At 37.2% G+C, this 19,640-nt stretch overlaps 1 protein-coding gene across 1 annotated transcript in view; it reads left to right on the forward strand.

Moving 5' to 3' along the window:
* SLC9C1 (solute carrier family 9 member C1) overlaps positions 1–19,640 on the forward strand; it is a gene marked incomplete at its 3' end in the record, with an annotated part of 97,041 nt that overhangs the window by 21,375 nt on the left and 56,026 nt on the right. The window contains exons 7-9 of the mRNA XM_036242512.1: positions 9,065–9,164; positions 11,119–11,262; positions 13,299–13,473. Of these exons, the coding sequence (XP_036098405.1) occupies positions 9,065–9,164; positions 11,119–11,262; positions 13,299–13,473 (419 nt within the window). The remainder of the gene's footprint in view (positions 1–9,064; positions 9,165–11,118; positions 11,263–13,298; positions 13,474–19,640) is intronic.

Here is a 19,640-nt window from a genome sequence, read left to right on the forward strand (position 1 = left end):
CATTGTTTCATTGATCCTTTGAATTGTTTTGTTGGTCTTCATGTCATTTATTTCTACTCTGGCCTTTACTATTTCCTTCCTTCTACTTGCTCTGGGGTTTTCTTTTTGTTGGCTTTTTAGTTCTTTAAGTTGTGAGGTTAGATAGTTTATTAGAAATTTTTCTTGTTTCTTGAGGTAGGTCCGTAGTGCTATGAACTTCCCTCTCAGAACTGCTTTCACTGCATCCCAAAGATTTTTGTTGTGTGTGCATTTTTATTGGTTTTCAAGAATTTTTAAATTTATTTCTTGATCTCCATGGTAACCCATTCATTTTTCAATAACATGCTATTTAGCCTTCATGTTTTTAAATGTCTTTGCATGTTCTTGTTGCAATTGATTTCTAGTTGCATGGCATTGTGATCTGAGAAGATGCTTAATATGATTTCAATCTTCTTGATCTTGTAGAGACTTAGTTTATGCCCTAACATGTGATCTATCTTTGAGAATGTCCCATGTGCACTTGAGATAATGTGAATTCTGCAGTGGTGTAGTTCTCTGTGGATATCTATGAAATCCATTTGATCTAGCACTTCATTTAGAGTCTGTGTTTCCTTGTTAATTTTTTCTTTAGATAATCTATCCAGTGATATCAGCGGGGTGTTAAAGTTCCCTGCTATGATTGTGTTCCTATTGATTTCTCCTTTGAAGTCCTCCAGAAGATTTTTAATGTATTTTAGTGCTCCTATATTGGGTACATATATGTTTACCAAGGTTATATCTTCCAGTTGGATAGATCCTTTCAATATTATGTAGTGGCCTACTTTGTCTCTGGTTATGGCCTTCATTTTGAAATCTACTTTATCAGATATGAGTATTGCTACCCCAGCTTTTTTTTTTCCTTTCTGATTTCTTGAAAGATTTTTTTCCATCCATTCACTTTTAACATATGTGTCTTTTATTGTGAGGTGGGTCTCCTGTCAACAACACATATGTGAGTCATGCTTTCTTATCCAGTCAGCTACTCTGTATCTTTTTATTAGAGCATTCAAACCATTCACATTTAAAGTGATTATTGATACGTACTTATTTATTGCCGTTTTTGTTTAGTGTGGTTATATTTTTCTTTTACTAATTACAGCAGTCCTTTTAGCATATCTTGCAGTGCTGGTTTGGTGCTAATATATTTCCTTAGCCCCCCCCTTTTTTTTGTCTGGTAAGCTTTTTTTTTTGTACAGATAGAGTGGGAGGGAGAGAGAGGAAGAGAGAGAGAGAGAGAAACATCGACGTGAAGGGACACATCGAGTGGCTGCCACCCGCACGACCAACCAGGGCCGGGGACAAACTGCAACCGAAGTACATGCCCTTAGCGGGAACCGAACCCGGGTCTCTCCGGACCGCAGGCCGACGCTCTAACTGCTGAGCCAAACTGGCCAGGGCTGTCTGGTAAGCTCTTTATTTGACCTTCTATTTTGAATGATAGCCTTGCTGAATAGAGTAGTCTTGGATTCAGATCCTTGTTTTTCATGACCTTGATTACTTTATGCCATTCCCTTCTGGCCTGTTGTGTTTCTGTTGGGAAGTGAGCTGAGAGACTTATGAGGGTTGCTTTCTAGGTAACCTGTTGCTTATCTCTTGCTGCCTTTAGGATTTTCTCTTTGTCTTTAATTTTTGGCATTTTGTTTATTATATGTCTTGGTGTGGGCCTGTTTGGGTTTTCTTACTTGGGGCTCTTTGTGCTTCTTGAACTTGAATGCTTTCTTTCTTCACCATGTTAGAAAAGTTTTCTGTCACTATTTCTTCAAATATATTCTCTAACCCTTGTCATTTTCTTACTCTTCAGGGACTCCTATGATGCGAATGTTATTACATTTCCAGTTGTCCCACAGTTCTCTTAAGCTGTCTTCCTGTTTTTTAATTGTTTTTTCCTTTTGGTTTTCTGACTGGTTTTTTTTTTCTACCCTGACTTCTAATTAACTGATCCGGTCCTCAGCTTCCTCTACTCTACTGTTTAGTCCTTCCAATGTGTTCTTTATTTCTGCTGTTATTCTTCATTTCCACTTGGTTGGTTTTCAATGTTTCTATATCTTTACTCATGGTGCTGATGTCCTTACTCATGCTGTTGAGTTTCCTCAAGGTCATGGCTCTGAACTCTACTTCTGTTAACTTGCCTAGCTGTATTTCATTTATCTCATCTTTGGTAGAGTTTTCTTGTTCTTTCATTTGGAATTTTTTTCTTTGTTTCACCATTTGGCTATCTCAGTGGGTTTTGGAGCCTGCCAAATTTTCCCTGTTGGTGTTGGTGTTCTGCTGCTTCTGGCTCCCTCTACTGGGTTTGGATGAGCCTGAGTGGGCCCATGTTAAACAGCACTGTGAAGTCTTACTTTCTTGAGTAGATTTTCAAGCCCAGGAAAGGTTCAGTTATCCTCTAGCTTTTTACCTAGAGGCTAGTAGTCTCAGTGACTCAGGGCTTTAGAATGTAGCCCTGGTGTTCTGCGTAAGAGGATTTCCAGAGGGTGGGGTAGATGCTTGTTGTTAATTAGCCTCAATTTGCATTTCTTTGCCTCACCTGGAAAAGACTGAATCCTCGAGGATTCAGCTGCTTTTCCCCAGCTCTGAGAAGGAGAAAACTGGCCATAGTTCTTTGTGGCCGTGACTCAGCAATAACTCTGAGTGCCCTCCAAATCTCGGGTGTCCCCACAGAGTTCCAGTCCAGTCTGCCCTCCCTCTACCAGAGCCCCAGGTGAGTGGCTGTAGCCAAACCAGTGCTCTGTTCTGGCTCTCTGCACTGTCAAGCAGGCTTGGTCTTTTATCCCTGAGGGCACTACTCACAGCTAAGACCGCTGCTGTCTGTGGGCTCCCAACCCGCCACCCTCTCGCACCTCTGCAGATCCTCCCGGTGTCCCTGGTTATTTGGTCCTGTACTGTTGCTTTTCTGTTGCTTTTTCTGAAGATTTGTCTTTATTTTAGTTGTAATTCCCATTTGGTCCTAGAAGATTGTCTGTGTAGCTTTCATTTACTCTGATGCCATTTTCCTCTCTCTACAGAGCATTTTTTAAGTTTATAAAGTTGTGGTTGTGAGACTGAGGTGAAGCCAAATATGAAGTGAGCAAAGGAGCCCAGAGAAAATTAGATGAGCCAGGGATGGGGGCTGAGTTGAGCAGTGATGGGAAATAGGTGCAACCAGTCTGTGAGGAGCAGAAGAGAGTGCCCAGACTATTTCTATGACCTTTGTTTTGAAGTCTATCTTATCAGATATGAGTATTGCTCTACCAGCTTTTTTTTTCATTTCCATCTACCTGGAAAATTTTTTTCCATCCATTCACTTTTATCCTGTGTGAGTCCTTTGTTATGAGGTGGGTCTCTTGTAGACAGCATATATATGAGTCATGGTTTCTTATCCAATCAGTTACCCTATGTCTTTTGATTGTAGCATTTAAGCCATTTATATTTAAGGTTATTATTGACAGATACTTATTAGTTGCCATTTTTATTTTTTGCCTGTGTTTCTTTCTCTCTCTCTGTTTCTTCTTCTTCTTACAAGAGTCCCTTCAACATTTCTTGCAGTGCTAATTTGGTGGTGGCAAATACCATTAGCTTTTTTTTTTGTCTGTAAAGCTCTTTATTTCACCTTCAGTTGTGAATGACAGTCTTACTTGATAGAGTAGTCTTGGATTCAGACCCTTGCCTTTCATTACTTTTTATATTGCATGCCACTCCCATCTGGCCTGCAGTTTTACTATTGAGAAATCAGCTGACAGTCTAACAGGAACTCCCTTGTAAGTAACTTTCTGTCTCTTTCTTGCTTTCTTTAAGATACTTTCTTTGTCTTTAATGTTTACCATTTTAATTATGAGTCTAGCTGTGCATCTTTTTGGGTTCATCTTGCTTGGGACTCTCTGTATTTCCTGGACTTCTAAGACTTTTTCCTTCACCAAATTAGGGAAGTTTTCTGTCATTATTTTTTCAAACAGGGTCTCTATTTTTTTCTCTGATTCTCCTCCTTCTGCTACCCCTATGATGCAAATGTTTTCATGTTTTGTATTGTCCCAGAGGTCCCTTAAATTCTTCTCCTGCTTTTTTATTACTTTTCCGATTTGCTGCTCTATTTAGGCCTTTTTTTCTACCTTGTCTTCTAACTCATTGATTCGGTCTTCAGCTTCTTCTAATCTACTATTGAATCCTTCCAACATATTTTTCATATCAGCTATGTCATTGTTTATTTCCTCTTGATTTTTATTTATAGCTTCTACCTCTTTTTAAAGGATGATATAGTTCCCACTGAGCTCTTTATAATTATCATTAAGTTGTTTGTAGTTCTCACTGAATTGTTTGAGCACCCTTAAAATAATTGCTTTGAATTCTTTATCTGACAAATTGCACCTCTTGCCTGCTATGGGTCCTGGAGGATTGACAACTGGCAACTGGTATTGGTTTTTCATGGTAGGTGCTGCTGGGGTGCATGGGTTCAGCTGGCACACTGTTAGGGTGTGTGGGCCCAGCTGGTGTTCAGCTGTAGTGCACTGCTGCCTGATGGGGCTCAGCTCCTAATCAGTTGCTGCTGATGCTGCTGGGGGCAAGTGTCAGGTCCTAGTCTGTGCTGCTACTGCTGCTGCTGTTGCCAGGGGGTACTCTCAGCTCCCAATCTTCTGCTGCTGTTGGGAGCTGAATATGCTCAGTTCCCGGGACTTTGCTGCTGCAGGGAGAGGGGCTCCACTCCAAATTTGCTGCTGCAGTTGTCAGGTGTGGATCTTGGCTGCCCAAGTCTTGCTCCTCATTGTGATAGGGCACCACTCCTGATCAGCCTCTGCTGATGCTGCTGGGATGGGTCTCAGATGCCAATTGTGCTGCTGCCGCCTGGGGATGGATGTCCATTCCAGAGCCTCTGCTGCTGGGGGTGTGTCTTGGCTCCTGAGCCTCAGCTGCTGTTGGGGGTGGGGCTCCACTCCTGCCCAGTCACTGCTGCTATGGGGGGGTGGTGCTGGCTCTGATCAGGCTGCTGCTGTGAAGGATAGCATTCGGCTCTTCACCAGTTGTGGCTTCCACAGAAGGCACCTTGACAGTGCCACTGCTGTCTCTGGTCTGCATTGACACAGTGGGGTCCACTGGTTCAATGGTGTAAGGTGCACTGGTAGACTCAGGTTCCTCGGTACTAGCTGTTTCCCATTACCTCCTCCCAGAGTAGACCAGGGATCTTCCAAAATGTCAGGGTCTTCTGGCTGTTCAGGGAGAAGCACCCTGACAAGCCACTTACCAAGGTAGCCAGCTGCTCCCTGTCCACAGCACAGGAACCCTCTGCCTCACATTTCTGCACTGCTTGAGGTTGCTTGTGCACTCACATTCTCTCTCACACTCACCCTCTCTTTGGTCCTGCCCACTGCCATCTCACATCGGTCTTTCTCTCTGTCTCCCTCCCACTCTATCTGAACAAATATGGGAAAATATCCTCAGGTGATGATTTAAAAAAAGAGAGAGATAAAACTATTAGTACCTGCACAATAGAAAACAATATGCCAAAATATATAAAGAAAATACCATTATTAAAGACAAGAATTTGACAAAATCAATTTCAATGAGACATTCTAGCATGACTTTCCCAGATAATTTCATAACCAATTAGGAAAAAAATTATTATGCTGTAAAAAATTTTAAATAAAAACTTAAAAGTGTGGGTTATAAGATATGTAAAGAGTTTTTCTTTCTAAAACATAGTGCATATCTTTTACATATACCTGTAGACCATTAACAGAAATAAACTAGACTACAGGGACATTTCAATAAAATTTCAAAACCACAATTCAATTAAATACTAACTACAAAAGGAAGGTCTTGGAAAAAAATAACCATCCTAACAGCCTGACATTAAGTATACCTTTTTGAGTAACTTTAAGGTCAAAAGAACATTTAAAAAGTTGTAGATCAAGTAAGGTTATATATTATAAAATCTATTATTCATCCATTTATCACCACTTTCATCTCATGGAAATATGACAGGTATTGGTAATTAGCCATATTACTATTTCCTGATACAACCTCAGAATCATGTTCAACTCAGCTCTTCAGACAGTTCTACAAATTATTTGAAGTTGGCATATGTGATAACACCTCGTTAACAACTTATACTATATATTTCTGTTATCTTTGAGAATAAGACAACGTTGCCTGGCCAGTGTGGCTCAGTGGATTGAGCATTGTCCTATGGACTGAGAAGTCCTGGTTCAGTTCCTGGTCAGAGCACATGCCTGGGTTGCAGGCTTGACCCCCAGTAGGGGGCATACAGGAGGGAGCCAATAGATGTTTCTCTCTCACATTGATGTTCCTATCTCTCTCTCCCTTCCTCTCTCTCTAAAAATATCAATAAAAACATTTTTTAAAAAAGACAGTGATGCCTGTTCTCATATACAAGATTAAACGTTCTGGAAGCTCTAGCTAATACAATAAGAAAAAAAGAACAAAGTTTATACATATTTTGAAAGACAAATGGTTACATCAGTTGCAACATTTTAGAGTACATAGAAATCTTGAGAGAATTAATAAAGTCAGCAATGCTTTTTAATAGCTTCATGTAAAGTTAATATTTTTAAAAATCAGTAATATTCTTATAAGTCAGTAACTAGTTAGAAAATATAATGAAAATTTGATTATCTTTACAATGGCAAGAAGTTATAAAATATCAAGGAATAAACTTATCAAGAAGTTTGGACTTACAAAGAAAACTATAAAAGTTTACTAAGATGTATAAAATTTGGATAAATTGAGACAGAAGAAAACCTCTTTGTAAGTGCTAACATAACAGGAGTCATTATTTTCATGTCTGAGGAAAGAAAGGCAGAATGTAGGATTTTCCTAATTAATCAATGACTTAAAGCCAATTACAATCTACTGATGTTACATGATTAAGTTAACGAATTAATAGACAGTGAGGAAATGATCAGTCAGTACAAGAACTTTTTCATGTACCACTTAAATTGTGTATACCTAAATTCTTACAAAAATATATTCCAGCAAATAAAATTTCCTCTAATATCATTTAGTAAGCAAGCATAACCTCGATATTAAAGGTTATATCCAAGGAAATAATAAACATTGAGTCAAAATGTATCAATAAACATTTTAGAAAGAAAATTTCTAGTACAAAAATTTATAAAAACAAGATACAAAGTGAATATAAATGTAATGTAAAAGGACTTTCACTCTGTCCTGGCTTAATGTTTATATTTTTATTATCTTCAAGGTATCCATCATAAATATTTTCCAAATTTTTTCATTACCTAATAGTTAAAAATGACTAGTCCAAGGCTCAAGTGCCTTAAAGCACTTAAGTCCACAGTTTCCTCTTCTGATTAAAAAATGACTAACATGTTGGTTTCTGGCTTAGGTACCATTTCCAGCCAGAACTAAAATAATGACTATAAAACGTGTAATTTTCCTGATTTAGTCAAATTAAAATGTATCAGAATTTGAATCAGACAATGACAAAAATAGTTTTGTTTTGAAATTTCACAAAACAATTTTAAAGGTTTATCTGGAAATATTAATAGTGAGAATGGGCAAGACAGTTTTTTTAGAAAGTGGAGAACTTTCCCTGTTAGGTGGGAATTAAACATTTAATAAGCCTCCAGTAATTAAAATACAGCTATTGTAACAAAGGAATACAGAGTAAACCAAAGAAACAGAAGGCACATACGTGGCAATTTGATAAATATGACAATATGATAAAAATGGCATATCCACAATGTTGTTCAGCATTGAAACAAAAATGATTGCTCTTATTGACTACAACAATGTCTGCTCAATATTAAGTTTAAAAAGAAGCCCATTACGGAACTGTATTACTGTATAATCCTATTGTAGCTTTTTGTTTGTTACTTTATTTGTGTGTGTGTGTATGTGTGTGTGTGTGTGTGTGTGTGTGTGTGAATGTGTGTGTGTGTGCCACCATGAGTGTTCACTGGGTACTCTATTCCTCTCAAAGATCTTGATCTAATTCCATGAAATTCCCAATTCCATAACCTGTAAAATCCCAGAGATCTCCTTATGATTTCTAACATTCCATAAACTTCCTTATGATCCCTGTCACCTCCTCTTAAATATGCTCCAGTTTCTGGTTCTTAGTCAATTTTACTGAAGATGGGGAAAAAGAGAGCTCACATTATGGGGTAAGTTACACTAGGTTGTTCATAGTTCTGTGAGATCTGATAGCTACCTTTATTTCTTCATTTTTCCACATGTTTCTTGCTTAATTTTTACCACTTTTCTTCAGCATAAAAATTCATTAAGCATTTTTTAATTCTTGAAGCTGCCCTTTGGGTTTCATTCTCTATTCTCAATTAGCTTATCAAATTATTTCTTCTAGGCAAATATAGCCCTCTCCTTAATAGAAATTTCAGTTCAAAATTATTTAAAAATTATACCAATGGTTGTGGCAGTGGAATTACAGGTGTTCAATTTTTAAAAATATAATGTCTGTACTGTACCATATTATTTGAATTTTTCATGGGGATAATTTATGACTTTCATAAACTGGAAGGGAGTATAACTGCACTAGAATTACTTTTAAGAATATACGACAATACTTTAAATTTTTCAATCCTCCATAATAAATGCACCAAAACAAAATTAAACTGGGGAAGTAGATTCATATTAGATTTCTACTGACTCAACTCCCTTAAACCTGTCACACAAAAAACAAACCATTTCTATCTGCACCCCCCACAAAAGCATATGAAGTAGGCTAGTCCATAAAGAACTTATCAACTCACTTCCCTTTCATTCAACCAGAGCTGCTCTGAAAAAATTAGACCTGAGACAATGCTCTAGCTTCACTAGGGCCCATGAAGAGCTTGTGAGCTCTTCACTGTTGCCTATGATCTGAAGCCAAAACAGTGTAGGGATGACCAGTATAGACTTTACTGCACAATTGGAAGTGAAGCTGAGGAAGAATAAGGATGATGGTCGGTGGTAGTAATTTGCAGTATTATCCAGTTGAAACCAAGTCAGGTGGCCTCTCTGTAAAGTCACTATACTATTAAAATATTTTCACCCCTGGTAAAATTAATTCTTCATATTTATTTCTTTTAAAAAATAGGTGATATAGCTGGATTGTCGGGAGTCTTTACACTGGCTATTATGGGACTTTTTTTAAATTCTACAAGTTTTAAACCAGGAGTTGAAGCACTACTTCTTGAGTGAGTGGCTAGCATCTTTTCACTTTGTTTCATACATTAGAAGCCATAATATTGAAATAGCAACTACATCTGCATCTACATGGTCCAAGTTGGAACCACCCAACTGAAAACACTTCCTGGAAACTCTGCTGCCTGTGTCTTCTACTTCTCTAACTTTAGGCACAATTTGTAAATTCACTTTGAGTTCATGTTGGCTCTATTCCCCCACGAATTCCCTCACCATATAGTTAGTAATTTCTAGTCTCACCCACTAGACACCAGGACTAAGTTAGAACAACTGAGGCACTTGGTATTCATTTCAGGCACATAATTTTAGAGGGTGCCAAAAAACTCAATGATCAAGATAAATATTTTAATGCAGTAATTTTGGGAAGAAGCTAGTACAAAAAATCCATAATGAAAATACGAACATTTTAAATAAAGATAAGATCAATATTACTAATAGTTCTTTTTGCCTCAGGCTCCAATAGGGCTTAGTATGGCACCGATACTGGAGTGGAAGACCAATATTTTAAAGACCATAAAGAGATGCCACACAAATTGTGTAATCATTAAATGAGTAGTAAAGTATGATAGTGATTCATACCACTCCCTTGACTTAATTATCCTACTTAATGTTTACAGGTGATTTCCTTAACTGTATGGGTAGGTGGATATGCTGCTTTGAGAAAAAAATGTTGGGGAGGTGCTTATGTTTGTGGTACAACCATTGGATTTGTTTTTGATAGGGAATTCAAAAGTAGAATAAAAAATAGAAAAATTACACAATTGTCATAAAATATATCTTAGTGTGTTTCCCTCCAAGTTAATGCTAGATGCAATATTTAAATACAGAAGATGACAATTTAAAATATCACCACACATATACAGGAAAGGGATAATAGCTTTCAGCACAAAATAATAAGCCTAAATTCAGTCATAGAAAAAATATTTTGAATGATTTGCCTTAATATTTCCTAGGCTAAAATGTTTTATATTAAAATTTTCTCTGATAATGCCTAGGGATTTTTACCTCTTAGATATAATTCAGAAGCAGAGATTTTTTATTAATGTAACAGAGAATTAATTAAATTTGTTTTTAAGCAAAAGCAGTGTCCTTGAAAAAGAGTGAAAAATGATATTTAAAGGGTTTCAGGCACAGTGTTTGACTGCATATGGGTAAAACCAAGCTACCTTCCTCTCATAAAATTGAATACATGTGCCTTTTTAATATTTTCAGTTAATTTTGTCATAGTTGACATTAAAGACATGAAATATATAGAAAGACAACATGAAATTAGTTTTAGATAGCCTCCTATAGTCCCAACACCCATATTGGATTTGAGTGTGCTTTTTCAAACTGCTTTGTGTGAAGCTGAAGAGAACACAAGCTTTGGGGATGACACAGACTTTTCCTGGGCTCTGGAGCACTTGAATAAATTCATGCTCACAAATCTCAAAATGGGAATCTACAAAGGGCATTCATGAGTAAAATACTCATTCAAATCTTCTAAGTGCTTTCTAGATTTTAGGAAAAGGCTTCATTGTCTCACTATGCAAATCAGACTAGCAGTTCAGTATTCCCTTTCAAGATCAATGATTTTAATTCTTTTTATTGACACAAGGGCTTCACAGTCAGAATCTTTGCGCTGTATGAAGCATGAGAACAGAAGGAGTTCTGTCAAAATATTATAACTACAACCTGAACATGACTTTCAAGGTCAATTAAAAAAGAAAGACCCTAATTTACATTCAGTGTAGACTACTTAAAATGGCTTTACAATTGTGTGCTCACTTGCCTTAGTACACCTTTCTCCCCAGTTAAATTATCAGCCCCTTGAGTGTTGATAAATATTTCACTGATCTTTACTTTCTTGATAATGCCTAACATAATGCCTCACTCATAGATGAGCCTTGCAATAAATATGGTAATTAATCTTAATGAACTCTATTTAATTTTTTCCTGAAAATGCAGACTCTGGAATTGTCTAGCATTTGTTGCTTTTCTTATGGTGTTTACGTTCACTGGACTTCTAATTCCTGCATATACATATTTATATGTATCATTTTCTGATATATACTATTCATTAAATATCTACTTCACTCTTATTGTTATAAGGTAAGGATGTTATTCAAAGTTTTTTATTTATAAGACACTGAATAAACCTGAAGATGTTCTTTGTTGTTGTTGTTGTTAATCCTCGCCTGAGGATATTTTTCCACTGATAGAGTGGAAGGGAGAAAGGGACAGGAAGAGAGAGAGAGACATCGATATGAGAGGGACACATCAATTGGTTGCCTCCTGCACGACGCCAACTGGAGCCAGGGATTGAACCTGTGACCCAAGTATGTGCCCTTGACTGGAATCAAACCTGTGACCCTTCGGTCCTCAGGCCAGTGTTCTAACCACTAAGCCAAACCAGCAGGGCAGTGAAGATATTATATTAAATAATAAAAATGTTTCGCTTCTGCACGGCCTGTGTGGCTCAGTGGTTGAGAGTCGACCCATTAACCAAGAGATCAACAGCTTGATTCCTGGTCAGGGCACATGCCCAGGTTATGGACCAAATCCCCAGAGAGGGGCATGCAGAAGGTAGTCATTCTATATTCTCTCTCATCAATGTTTCTCTCTCTTTCCCTCTCCCTCTAACATAATAAAGGAAAAAAAATGGTTTTTAATGTTTCTCTCCTTAGAATGAAAATTTGATTCTTAAACTTTCCAAGAAATTATCAGCAAATTAGTGTTTAGGGTTTTGTTTTGTTTTTCCAGTTTGTAATTGTGTTTCAAAGCAATGCAAGTCCTATGTAAAATCTGAAGATTAGAAAAAATACATATATTTATAATCTTACTTCCTAGAGCTGAGGTTCTCAACCTTCCTAATGCCATGACCCTTTATGGTGATCCCCCACCATAAAATTATTTTCATTGCTACTTCATAACTGTAATTTTGCTATTGTCATATCTTAGGCGACTCCTGTGAAAGGGTCATTGGACCCCCAAAGGGGTCGTGACCCACATGTTGAGAACCGCTGACCTAGAGGGAACCACTATTAACATTTGGTCCCTTTTGTCCTGCGGTTAAACACCTGTCATAAATAAAAGTTTTTTTCCTGCATTCGTTGCTTAATATTGTTTAACAAGTTATTTTCTACCAATCATAGTTAGAAATAGAGTTTTTAAATCATAGAAAAGTCCTCTTTGTAACTGTCTTTTTGCTCAAATAATTTTTGTAGTCCCTTTTCCAATGTGAAGAGGCAGAAAATAGTCTGCTCTGTGGTGAAAAAGAGATGATATAGAGAGGAAAAACCACCATACCTGGAGTCAGAATTCTTTACTCTCCTATAACTGTCAGCATTCTACTTCCATCTAGAAAAATTATTTGGGAGTTGATATCAATTTAGCTAGTGCTAAGTAAATGAATATTAGTCCCAAATCATCAGCTACAATTAATATAAAGTATAGGAATGTTATGTAACTGAAAGAAGAAAGAGAAATGAGTTAACAATACTGGACAGATTTAGCAAGATTTCGGTATACAAAGAAAAAGAAAGAGACAGCTTTTTTTTCCTTTTTATTCATTACATTTGTTTTTATTTCCTTTTGGGATCCCAGAGCAGAATATACATCTGCAAAACATCTCTAACTTTTTCTTTTCCTCCTGAAAAAACTCCACTCAAAGGAGATCTGGAATTTCCCTATGGCTCCCCCAACAGGAAGAAACAAAGATTAATGCCATTCTCTTGGCGTCTCTCTCTATGGAATGCTCTCTGCTTTCCTTTGCTGCTGTGCCAACAGTGCATGAAAGATGGCTTGTTTTTCTGAGAGTTGGCAATTCCACTGTGAATAGATGGGAAGGAATAGAGTAGGATGAAATGGAAAAAAGTTTCTATGATAAGAATAACTTTTAAAAATTGGTTTAGGCCTGGGCGGTGTGTCTCAGTGGTTGAGCATTGACCCATGCATCAAGAGGCCGCCAGTTCGATTCCCGGTCAGGGCACATGTCCAGGTTGTGGGCCAGATCCCCAGTGGGGAGCATGCAAGAGGAGGTCAATCAATGTTCTCTCTCATTGATGTTTCTCTCTCTCTCTCCCTCCCTTCTTCTCTCTCTAAAATCAAAAACGAAAAAAAAAATTTTAATTTGTTTTGTCTTTTAGACTTCTGGTCTTTCTAATATTGAGCCCTTTTTTGTCTCGACTTGCTGATGGGTTCAGCTGGCGCTGGGCATTCATAATGGCCTGTAGCGAAATGAGAGGGGTGCCCAGTATAAACATGGCCATTCTGCTCGCCTACTCAGAGGTTTCTCTTGTAACTGAGAGGGAAAAATCGCAAGTAAATAAACCTGTTTTTTTTTTTTTTTTTTGAATACTTAATCAAAACTGTTGCTGTGTACTAAAATATGCTTTATAGTGAGGTAGCTGAACCCTATTTGGACTCTGGGAATAATTGAGCTCTGATGGCAAGATTGGGCAGAGAAGGAAAAACTGGCAACTTCCCTCTTCCCCATTCTAGTTAGGGATCCCTAAATCCCTTCCTCACATTCCTCAAGATAATTTATTATGGAGGTTGAGGGAATTAAAATTTATAAGTCATTTCAAAATAGTATCTGATATAGAGTATGCACTTAATACATGTTTTTCTTTTTACTTAATCCTAATCCCCACTCAAGAAAAACAGAAACCTGCTTATGATTGGCTCTTCTGCCTTCTGTAACTTTTTGAGTCTACATTTAGTGATTCCAGGAAACAAAACATAAAGTTATGTCCAAGGTAGTACGCCCCTAAGTCTCCCCAACAGAATGTAATGGGCATGACTCTCCTTCTACCTCATCTCAAGGTAAGATCTCTGTAGAAAATGTTTTACGCAGACAACACAATGCATCTTCTACTTCCACTGTGGTTTTTGACATGAATTCTGAGTATAAGGGAATAAGGGCAAAGTGATTATTTCATGTCTAATTAAATAACAGCCCAAACATTTAAAAACTAAATATTTAAACACCGCTTTTAAAAACAAAAGTATCTAACATTACATGGCCTCCCCTTCCTTTTTTTAGCCTGTCTCGACCTGCCTGAATAATCAAGATCAGTGTCATTACTATACCATACATTCTGACCAGTATAATGGTGAACACTGAACATGAATCTAGATTCTGAAATTTTTAGTTGGATGCTATTTGCTTTGTGGCCAGTAGCAAGTTATTTAATTCCCAACCTCATCCTATATGTCAATTTTCACATTTTAAAATAGACTTAATAATCATACCAATGGTTTGTTAGTAATTGTTTAAGTAACTTTCTCTGTTGGGAAAGCCCTAATGTATAGTATTTGCCAGATTTCTGTCGTGTGAGCATTCTCACCAAAAGAACATCAATCGGCTCATAAACTTCCTGAAAATGTAATGATCTGCTCTCATGAACTAGTAAGAGCCAGCTCTAGCATACCATTATCTCAAAGGGTTATTATGAGAAATTGACAATATAATTAAAATGCATAATATATTGTTTAACATATAGTAAATGTACAATGAATATGAGCTTTGATGGTGATGATAATAATGCCATGTAGACCTTCTTTGAAATGAAACCTTAGCAAATAAAATCATTTAATGAAATGTCATCACTAGTAGCAACTGGTTGAAAAGAAAATAACACTCCTTCCTTATTTTAATTTGACTGAACCCTATAGCTAACATTAATACTCACGAAAAGGGACTACAGTAAAAAGTTTAAAGATACTAACTTAATCCTGTCTCTGCTACTCACAAGTTAAATGACCTTGGATAAGCAATAGTACCTCAGTTTTCCATCTGTATAATTGGACCATATTGATGTGTGCTTCATAGAATTATAATGAGTATTAAATAAGCCTGATCTATTGTACAATATGCTTACTATATAAATGTTCGCTCTTAATACAACTAAACTATATACTCAGTGATCCTCAAACTTGAATGCAATTTAGAATGTTTCAGAAACTTTTAGAAAAATACCATGCCTATAGAATTCTAGTCCTGGGCATGATGAATAATAAATATCAGACTTACTTCCCATGGAAATAACCACAGAATTGGTTAAAATATATGAAGCAACTGATTTTAGTTATTGGACAAGGATATTGCATGGTTAGATCTTTGAGAGAATAATAAAGATTTTAGGTAAGTCACATTCACTCTGGCTTTTTTCCAAATTGTGGCACAAAGAAGTGGAGGCCAAATAAAGAACAGTAGTCTCATTGCAGGTTAAAAATAAAGTTAGGGCTACTGAAGCAGCTTAAATTTGTGGGGCAGAGTGCCAGGGAGGGAAAAAATATAAAGAGAAAGAGCACCAGAAATCTGCATGGGGATTCTGTTGGGAATTGGAGAAGGACTGGCAGAAAAGAACCTCTAGGGAGCTTTGGACATTCTGGAGGCCACGCAGAACTGACAGAAACCAGAGTTCTAACTAGGTACAGTGGAGACCTCATGAACACCACATTCGCTGTCATGACCTAGAAAGATCATGCCTCAGAAATGAGAATTATGCTCTATATTAAGGTTTACTCTAGACCTAGTCTAAGAAAGACTAAAGCCATGCCTTGGAAAAGAATTTGTCATTTATTTCTAAAAATTATACATGTAGCAACCACACAGTTCAGCAATTGCTCTCCTGAGGATTTATCCTAGAAAATGAAAACTTACGTATACACAAACCTGTATATGAATGTTTATAGTAGCTTTATATATAATAAACAAACACTGGAAACAACTCAGATGTCCTTTAACAGGCAGATATTTAAATATACAGTTATACAACTGCACCATGTAGTACTATTCAAGGAACAAACTCTAGATAAAAGCAACAACCTTGATGAATTTCCAGAGAATTTGCCTGAGTGAAGAAGCTACCCACAAAAAAAAGTACATACTATATGATTATAATGATATAACATTTTTAAGTGACAAAATTATATAATTGGCAAACAGATTAGTGATTGCCCACAGTAAAAAGGAGTGGGGGAAAGAGGGAATTGAATGTGCCTGTAAAAGGCAACATGAGTAATTCTTATGGTAATGGAACTGTTCTGTATCTTGACTGTGATAGTATCAATATCCTGATTGTCATATTCTACTATAACTTTGGCAAATGTTACCATTAGGGACAATTAGGTAGATATTACAGAGGATGTCTGTGTTATTTCTTAAAACTACAATGATCTCAAAATGTTAAATTAAAAAAAAAAAAAAAGGAGAGAGGGAGACAGAGACCAAGAAACAAACAAATTACCAATATCAGTAATTAAAAGGATAACATGACTGAAAATTATATAGTTATTGAAAAATAGTAAATAGAAACTATGCGTAACTTTATATTTAAAAAATTTAACTTTTTATGTAAAATGGTTAAATTTTTCGAAAAACACTACTTACCCAAACTGACACAAGAGAAAATTGAAAATCTGAATAGCCCTATATCTGTTAAAGAAATTCGATATATAAATTAAAATTTCTCACAGAGAAAAACTAGAAACCCAGATTGCTTAATTGACAAATTCTACCAAATATTTAACAAATAAATAATACCAATTCTATGCAAACTCTTCCACAAATTAGAAAAGAATGGAACACCTTCTTATTTTAAGTGACTAACCCACTCTGATATCAAACACCAACAAAGATATTACCCAAAAAGTTACTGATTATAGATTATGCAAATCTTTTAAAAATAGCTTATAAATTTAAAATGTATAAAAATAATAATCCACTATGAATGGTTACGTTTTATCTAAAAAAGTATCTAAATATATTAGTTTAACAACAAAAAAATATGCAGAAGTTAAAAAACATGAACTCATAGAAAAAGAACATATCAGTGTTTGCTGAGGTTGGGGATGAGAAGTGGAAGAAATGGGTGAAGTTGGTCAAAACTTACAAACTTCCGGAGAAGGAAAAATGGCGGCGGAGTGAACGGAAGCTACACAGACCATCTCCCAGAACCAAACTGGAATTACAACTATAACACAGACAAATCGATGGGAAAAACCAACAGAAAAGCAGCTTGGGAGGACCATATAACGAGGGACACTGACTCCATCCTGGTAGGCTTGCGAAGGTGCGAGACGGGGGCTGGGAGCCCACGGTCGGCAGCTTGGCAGCGGCCTTAGCTGGGAGCAGCGCCCTCGGGTTACACTCCCAGGTGACTCCACAGCGCAGAGCCGGGACAGAGACTAAAACAGCCACAGCCACTTACCTTGGGCTCCGGCAGAGGGGGGGCAGACTAGACTGGAACTGTGTCGGGACACTCGGGATTTGGAGGGCACTCAGAGCTTTTGCTGAGTGGCAGCCACGCAGGACGGTAGCCATATTGCTCCTTCCCAGGGCTCTGAGGAGAGGCAGCAGCCCCTCCCTCAGAGATCCAACCCCACCCTGTGGGCCATTGAAGTGCTAATTGAGGCTCATTAATAACCAGCATCTACCCCACCCTCGTGAAATCCCCTTGTGCCAAGCACCTGAGGGAGTTTTTCAAATAACTGACAACCCAAAACTCATCAAGTAACCTCGAATGCTAGCCTCCAGGCAAAAAGCTAGAGGATAACAGTACCTTTCCTGGACTAGCAACTTTAACCAGGAAAGTAAGACTGGACAGTGGTGTTTAACGTGGGTCCTCCCTCGCTCATCTAAACCCAGGAGAGGGAGCCACAAACAGCAGAATACCAACACCCACAAGGAAAACTTGACAGGCTCCAAAGCCCACAGTGATAGCCAAAATGGTTAAACACAGAAACAGAAGCCAAATGAAAGAGCAAGACACCTCCACCAAAGATGAGATCAATGTGGAGCAATTAGGCATGTTAACAGAGCAAGAATTCAGAGCCATGATCTTGAGGAAGCTGAACAGCATGAGTAAGGACATAGAGACACTGAAAATAAGCCAATTGGAAATTAAAAACCATCAAGAAGAGATAAAAAATGACATATGAGAAATGAAAAACACATTGGAAGGTTTAAAGAGCAGAGTAGAGGAAGCTGAGGACCGGATCAGTGAATTAGAAGACAGGGTAGAACAAATCAACCAATCAGAAAAACAAAAGGAATAAACGATTAAAAAACAGGAAGACAGCTAAAGAGAACTGTGGGACAACTGGAAACATAATAATGTTCACATCACAGGAGTCCCCGAAGAAGAAGAAAATGAGCAACGGATAGAGAATATATTAAAAAAAATAGTGACAGAAAACGTCCCTAATTTGGTGAAGAAGGCATTCAAGTTCAAGAAGCATAGACAGTCCCAAGTAAGAAGAACCCAAACAGGCCCACACGAAGACACATAGTAATTAAAATGCCACAAATTAAAGACAAAGAGAGAATCCTAAAAGCAGCAAGAGATAAGCAACAAGTTACCTACACAGGAAACCCCATAAGTCTCTCAGCTGACTTCTCACAAGAAACACTACAGGCCAGAAGGGAATGGGAGGAAGTAATCAAAGTCATGAAAAACAAGAATCTGAATCCAAGACTACTCTACCCAGCAAGGCTATCATTCAAAATAGAAGATCAAATAAAGAGCTTCCCAGACAAAAAAAAGGCTAAGGGAATACATTAGCACCAAACCAGCACTGCAAGAAATGTTAAAAGGACTGCTGTAATTAGCAGGAGAAATGGGAAGAAAAATAGAACCACACTAAACAAAAATGGCAATAAATAAGTACATACCAATAATCACCTTAAATGTAAATGGATTGAATGCTCCCATAAAAAGACACAGAGTAGCTGATTGGATAAGAAAGCATGACTCATCTATATGTTGTTTACAAGAGACCCACCTCTCAACAAAAGACACACATAGGTTGAAAGTGAAGGGATAGAAAAATTTTCCAAGCAAATGGAAAGCAAAAAAAAGCTGGGGTAGCAATTCTCATATCTGATAAAATAGATTCCAAAATGAAGACCATAAGTAGAGACAAAGAAGGCCACTACATAATATTGAAAGGATCTATCCAACAGGAACATATAACCTTGATAAACATATATGCACCCAATATAGGAGCACCAAAATATATTAAAAATCTTCTGGAGGGCTTCCAAGGAGAAATTGACAACAATACAATCATAGCAGGGGACTACAACACGCCGTTGAAAGCACTGGATAAATCCTCTACGCAAAAAATGAGCAAGGAAACAGAGGCTCTAAAAGAACCACTAGACCAAATGGATTTAATAGATATCTATAAAGAATTACACCCCAAAACTACAGAATACACATTCTTCTCAAGTGCACATGGGACATTCTCAAAGATAGACCACATGATAGGACACAAACTAAATCTCTACAAGTTCAAGAAGATTGAAATCATATCAAGCATCTTCTCAGATCACAATGGCATGAAACTAGAAATCAATTGCAACAAGAACATGCAAAGACATTTCAACACATGAAGGCTAAATAGCATGTTACTATACAATGAATGGGTTACCTAGGAGACCAAAGAAGAAATTAAAAATATCCTGGAAACCAATGAAA

The sequence above is a fragment of the Molossus molossus genome, unplaced genomic scaffold (assembly GCF_014108415.1).
Source record: "Molossus molossus isolate mMolMol1 unplaced genomic scaffold, mMolMol1.p scaffold_m16_p_5, whole genome shotgun sequence".
NCBI classification, from domain to species: Eukaryota; Metazoa; Chordata; class Mammalia; order Chiroptera; family Molossidae; genus Molossus; species Molossus molossus.